Here is a 6,755-nt window from a genome sequence, read left to right on the forward strand (position 1 = left end):
CGCACAGTTCCACACTTGCATCGCATCCCTTCCGCTTCTAGCAGTACGTCAACAGTGTGCCCTGGGTGACTCAACACCACAACCCAACCATCACCACCCTTTCTTCCCCTTGTCGCGAGATAACACCCCTCAACCCCCCTCATTCCGATCGTCGTCGTCGTCTTCTGCATCACCTCTGTACAAGATTCCCAACTAATGCTCGTTTTTCGCTTGTAGACACGTCTAGAAGCTAAAGATACATCTAAACGACATCATGGCGACTATGGCAGCTGCTGTTCGCGATATCCACCAGGCCTCCGACATGGGTCGAGACAACTTAACTGTTGTAGCGGCTCGGAGTGTTCCTGCGACGACTGTGACACGATCTCAAGCCCTCCCCACCCCTCCCAACTCCATCTCGCCCTCTCTGCCGCCTCACGGCCTCAAGGCCCAGCTCCAGAAGGCCAGTCTCGAGCTCATCGACTCTGATCTGGACCTGCATGACGACCCTAGTGGTCTCGCGCGCGAAGCCTCGCGGTCGCCTTCGTACGATGCGACTGGTTCCATCAGCACCACCTTGCTGGCCAAGCATCACCTTCCCGAGATCCTCCTCAACCACGGCCCTCTGGCCATCCGCCACATCATGGGCTATCTGACGACGTCGGTGCCAGGCTTTGCTGGGATTCCTCCAACGAAGGCGCGCCGCTTGGTGGTCGGAGCTTTGGAGGGTCGCGGAGCTGAGGGTGGCGGCCTGGATGGCGATGTGGAGTTCGAGAAGGTAGGCTGGGGACGGTGGGATGCCCGACGACGTGGTCAGCCTCCACGAGGGTCTTCGCCCCCGACCGACTACCGATCCGGCATCCCCATTAACAAGAGTGGCGGACGTGGTATGGACAGGTCCCGCCTGAACCTCGCCTCTTCTAGCGCCGGCGACTCGGTCGTCTTCTCCCACGACGATCGCGACGCCATGATGATGGAAAATGAAGCGGACAAAATGTCCCTGGATGGCTCTGCCTCCGCCTCGTGCTCCGAGGCTCCGGACGATGACGATATCGACATGAACGATGACCCAGAGGATGCCACTGACGACGAGGACTGGGCTGCTGTAGGAGCCGCGGCTCTTCGTGCCGAGTCCTACAACACCGCTGGAGCTACAGCTCAGTCTGCCGGGCGCAGCTTTCTCGGCATGCGCACCGTCTCCACGGGCATGGCTCGCTCCCACCAACCTTTGACTTTCGACTTCTCAGCGCATGGGGCCCCGTCTGACGCACAAGAGCGTGATGCGGTGGAGGCTCTCCTGCGGCTGGGCTCTGTATAATACCACTTTTGCATAGCACGGCGTTGGGGGATGGAGATTGCGCTGTGCGATCGGTCTGTTTGAGTGATGAGGAAGCATCTCTCTATTTTTTGGTTCTCTTGGGCTCGAACTGTGGTCGGGCCGGGGTCTGCCAAGGCTAGAATGCCGTGTCATGACCTGCCTGATCTGGCCGGCGCGCCCTAGATCACACCTCACCACTCTAAGACGTGTCATGACACGGCGGTTCTACAATTTCATGGGTTCGGCGTCCTGGCATTTGGAACGGCAAACAACGCCCTCGCGCGAAGGGCAATCATTGTGGCATTGGGCACCACTTTGCATTACGATTACGGCTCTATTGGAGGATGCTCCAACACTTTCTTGGTCGAAATCATTTCGACACACTACACCCAGGCCGGCCAGCCATTTTGGAACAGCCTTCCTCTTGTCTCTCCCAACTGTCTCGTATCGCGACATGATGCGAAGAAGAGGCCGAGGCACTGCATCACAAGGTTCGCCGCATCGGCTTTGCCGGCGGCGATGGCCAAGGACACCGGAGGCCGTAACAGGGTTTTGACAACAGGTTGGAATGGGCTGGCCTGACAACACTGCTCCCCCTACACAAACTTTTCGATTCTCTCCCATTCATGCGTATACCACTTTTTTGCACATACCCCCTTTGTTTTTGTTACACATCTGCATATCCCCACTTCAACACGCCGTGGAGGATCACAACAACATTTATGCTGGCGAGCTTCACCTCATCAGCCATCGCATCATGCGCTTGCTTTGTGCGCTTCGAAACACCTTTTTAATTATCCTGCGGATTGACGAGGAAGACATTATGGATATCCAGTGGCTTCAGGACACTGAATATGAACACACGACACATTTATGTATGTGTTGGCGGACTGGAAGAGTCAGCCGGAGCTTGACTATTTAGCAACTCTCGCGGAGGACAGGACGCAAGTTGGAAGAAAAACGGGTGATGCTCGGGCTCGCTGATATTGTCATTACCGATCGGCTACGGAGCACTGTGTCTTTTGGGACATGAGGATGAGCAGTGGAATTGAGAAAATTCAAAAACAAAAGGGAAACAACCCCCTCCACTTATTTTTGGTGAAGGACGGATGTGGGTATTCCGGGCTTACGAGCAGCTAGCTAGGCTTAGCACTCTTAAGAATGGAACTCGTGACTGTTTCGTCCCATCAGCTAATGTTTCTTCTCATCTGACGTGCGCTTGCGTGCCATGTGTTCATGCCCAAGTGACGTCACCTCATACTCGAGGAATATGCCATCTCGGGGCACCACGAGGCCACGGCGTCGGCTTAAATGCCTCGTCCCGACAACATTAGGTTACACTGGTAGATGACGAGATGTGTGTGTGTGTTTGTGTGCAAGCGTTTTTTAACTACAGTAGCCGTTCCTTTGCCAGACGAAACAGTGAGGCTTTCCAACGTCATGTTGTATGGGTTCACCGTGCGGCTCTGCTTATCAAGCTTTCTGCTTTGTAATCAGAATCGAGCGTGCGGATGGGTGATGATGCCGGGCGGGTGGCGAGGCGATAAATGACTACTTCGAGGGGATTGCGGCTGTTTGCGCGTCTTGGGCCGTTCAACCCTTTGCGGCAGTCATGTCTCCCACCGTCCGCCTCCCGGGGGTCGCTGTGGTTATATTCCGTACGGGCCCCGGAACGCATGTAGCTGCGGGGACCAGCAAGATATCAATCTCCAATAAAAAAACTCCGGGTTGACGGCGGGGCATGGCCGGAGGCGGCGTTCCCGCTTTGCTGGCGGGAGGGGTCCACAACCAAGTGTCGATCTCGCGCAAAAACTAACCCGGATGGCAGTTTCTGAGATTGTAAAGCATAACGATTGCTCTGATTAACTCCAAGTCACTGATTACCAATGACCATCGCCGGGGCAGTCTCTCATTATATACCCGTAGTAAACATGTTGGTATAAACTAGACACCGGGGATGTGTGGGGTGGAATGTAAAGCCAAATGGCCCCTGATGGCCGATCGGGGTTCGGGGAACGTCGCTGAGCGTATTGCTGAGATCCAAGATGCCTCATACCTGCTCAAATAGCAGTCACTGAATGAGACCCGAGTTCGTGAGAGACTTATTGCCAAACGAGCTCAAGTAGCTTCCTGAACATGCACGAGCCTTGGCTACCTAGATAAGAACGACGACGCAGAAGGGCTTCCCAAGTACCAGTGGAAAAGACCATAAACCTCCCGTGACAAACTGGACGTCCTGTTTCCATTTTCGGGTCGCACCTCGCCCGAGGGGGGGTGTGAAGGGGATGAGGGTATTTTGAGTGACATGACCGGAAGGAAGCCAGCGTCAACCGTGCCTGTCCCCTTGTCAACCTGATAGCGGCCCGGACGTTGGGTTCGCTGTTCTTGCCGGCTGTTGCTGACGTCGTCAGCTGTTCGTACCTGCGGTCTGATGAAGGTGGAAAAGCCTGCGCCTTCTCCAAGTTGCAGGGTCGTGGCGGCGGGGTTGCTCTTGTCAACTTAGAACTAGAACAGGTTTGGCATCGGGTTGTAGGTATCCTTCTCTACGTGGATGCGTCCCTGTCACAACTTGGTTCTCAGGACTCCCTCGCTTGCCCATGCGAGGATGGAAGAACTTCCAGGTGCGCGTGCGAATATGGGAGCCTTTCCGAATTCCACCCATGGCCTTCCGCATCGACATAGATAGTCTTGGTTTCAATGTCAGGGAAGTTGCGTTCAAAAAGTTGCAGACGTGTATAAGATTACTCCTGGTCTGGTGCTTGGCTTGTTTCCTCTCCTTGACATCTTCGTCTTCCCACTTCAACCCCATCGTCCATCGCCTTCTCCTCGTCCTCCAATCTGTTCTTCATCGTTTGAAATCAATGCCTCTCTCTGCCTCCATTGCCAGAATGAACGCTATCAAGCCAGACCATCGTCCTGCCTCTAGGTTTCTTTCGTACCCTCTCGGTGCACTCAAGGTCTTCCGACTGTTGTCCGTATCCCTCCGTTTGCATCATCCGCTGCCTGTCCTTGAAAATCAGACTGGGTAAGGTTTCGAACATGTGCTGCCTTCCCATGCCCCTTTTAGCGAAGCTGAGCTGACTTCGACTATATAGACCCGATCCTTGGTTACAAAAGAAGCCCGTTCTTGACTACCATTCCATACAATCTTTCTCAGTCGAACCATGGCCTCAGACCTTTTCAGGTGTCATCATCATTGGCCATGTCCTACATCAGATTCTTTGTGAGGACCCCCAATGATGACTGCCTCCGGGCGTTACGACTTTTTCCGAGCTGTGGCGATGAGGATAGTATCTCGTCTGAGGGGAGACGCAGCCCACTTAGCCTTTGGCTAACCCTCTGGGATAATTAGTGTACCAACGCTGGCCTCAGACCTTTTCAGATGTCATCATCATTGACCATGGAACATTCAAGCGCGAGATTTGCCTCTGTGTTGCTGCTGGAAACCGTTTTTGCATAACCACGCAATATTGCTGTTTCTCTGATGCGTTTGTGGGCAGGGTGGTTGAGAAGAGAAGGTAGAAGAAAGTTAGTGAATAGTTATCCGTAAGGGAAAGTTCAAAGTTCGGAAAAAGAAAGGGCAGCAGTCAATAAACCTTTCGAGTCCTCCCTGGATTGCATTTGGGTGAAGGCCTCATTGATGATCCATAGTAGAAGAGTTGATGGGGATTGCTGTGTCAAGGCAGAGTATTCTCCTGAAGCTGGAGCTGGAATTTTCTTTGTCCCACGATCATGATTGTCGAATAGAGTGATCACACACGAGAGGCGAGGGGCTCCTTCGGGTTTTGGTTGGAGCGGGCGTCAAGCGAGGGCGGGGACTGAAACGTGAGCGATGGTTGTATGATTGAAGATGGTGACTCGTAGGAAAGATGTTTGTTTCTCATGGATTTGCGGTCGACCAAAGGTATTAAAGTGCAGATGGCGGTGACGTGGGTGAAGGTAGATGAAATTATAGATGGTGGTGGCCACGGTTCGTGTAAGGCATGGTGTTCAAGGAGGAACCAAGGTTGGAAGTCTGTGGGGGTGCCTGCAGGGTACATGGGTGGGGGCGGCGTTCCCACTGTCCCGTGGGGTGCGGTCCACACACAACAAGAGCCGATTTCGCGCCGAAGCACTAAGCTTGTAAACCATAATGGCTGCTCGGGTTGACTTTAAGTTATTAATCATCAGTTGTCTCCAGAGACTGTGTCTCATTTTACTTATAGAAGATTCTTGCTTGTTAAGGAGGGGAGGGCTGGGAATAGTGGCCTGGACGAGAGAGCAGACGCCAAAAGAATATACAACACCAGGTATTCGCTAGTCGTCACCGACCTAACCCCTAAACCAGCCCTCACTGGAATCATCTAGATGGAGCGGAGATGGCTTTTCCCATGATGGCTTTGGAAACCTATAGTTGTGGGCACCGCTCTTAGGTACGAACGGCCCGGAAATAGTGCGGCCAACTGAGATCCGTCTTGGACGGTAGACGTCGTCGTTAGCTTGATGGACATTTTTAGCTTCTAGATGGCACCACATGCAACCCTGATATCCTACCCTCTGGTGTGAGTATCTCACACTCGTTCATTCAAAGGCTACCTTTGTGGAGAGTTCAGCGAGACCTAGGCAGAAAGAGGAAAATAGGGGAATGACTTCTTCTGCCTACCACATTATTTTGCCATCATAATGCAGCAACACATCGCCATCCATGCAGAAGGCATAGGAGATCCTCGCTAGACAAGTCTTCTGCCAGAGCCCTGACGCATAATTCTGCAATCTTTAGCCAACGGCTTGGCTTCTGAAGAACTCCCTATGGCCATCTACGCAACTGTTCCAAGAGAATGGCAGAACCTTTCGAATGGTTTCTCTGGCAGAAGCTGACCTTCCGGCCCTGGATTTCAAAGTCGAACTTTCAAGGCTTTCCCGCGGCTATCTAAAGTCATCAAAGATCTCATATTAAGACCATCTCCCTTTGTCTGAAAGTGAAAGAATACCGTTGTCGTGGGTGCCTTTGAGAGGTTGGAGGGCAACATACACTTATCGAGAGAGAGAGAGAGAGAGAGAGTGTGTGTGTGTGTGTACCTTTCTTTAAATACGAGGTTAAGGAGAGCGAAAGTAATCTCACAATAGCTGCGACTTGGCAATTCGACATCATGTCTTGGCCCGTCTCCTCGGGGCTGGTGGTGGCAAAAAACTTGATATTCTTGCGCTCGGCCTCTTCTTTGGAGGCCTCAGTATAGGGGAAGATGGCCTTGAACATACCGGAGGCGGACACGAAGCTGTCGTGGCTCCGGCGCATGAGGAAGAAGGCGCTGGGGCTGGACTTGAAGATTTCGCAGACGATTCCCTTGGGCAGGGGGACGCCAAGATAGATGTAGTAGAAAACGCCACCTTGGCCGTTTGCAAGGCTGGCCGGCAGCTGTATTTGGGTAAGGCGGCGGCGGGTGACGACGTGGTTATAGGATGGCACATTTTCGAGCAT

At 53.0% G+C, this 6,755-nt stretch overlaps 2 protein-coding genes across 2 annotated transcripts; one reads left to right on the plus strand and one right to left on the minus strand.

Moving 5' to 3' along the window:
- Nucleotides 1-253: 253 nt before the first annotated feature.
- GLRG_02377 (uncharacterized protein) lies at nt 254-1,297 on the plus strand (the record flags this gene model as incomplete). The annotated part of the gene is made up of 1 exon (XM_008093035.1): nt 254-1,297. One exon carries the CDS (start codon nt 254-256, stop codon nt 1,295-1,297), a length of 1,044 nt encoding a protein of 347 aa, XP_008091226.1.
- A 4,888-nt stretch (nt 1,298-6,185) lies between these two features.
- Nucleotides 6,186-6,755, minus strand: GLRG_02378 (APSES domain-containing protein; the record flags this gene model as incomplete). The annotated part of the gene is made up of 2 exons (XM_008093036.1): nt 6,186-6,206; nt 6,399-6,755. The coding sequence occupies 2 exons, from the start codon at nt 6,753-6,755 to the stop codon at nt 6,186-6,188; spliced, it is 378 nt and encodes a 125-aa protein (XP_008091227.1).

The sequence above is a fragment of the Colletotrichum graminicola genome (genome assembly GCF_000149035.1).
Source record: "Colletotrichum graminicola M1.001 genomic scaffold supercont1.6, whole genome shotgun sequence".
In the NCBI taxonomy this organism is placed as follows: domain Eukaryota; kingdom Fungi; phylum Ascomycota; class Sordariomycetes; order Glomerellales; family Glomerellaceae; genus Colletotrichum; species Colletotrichum graminicola.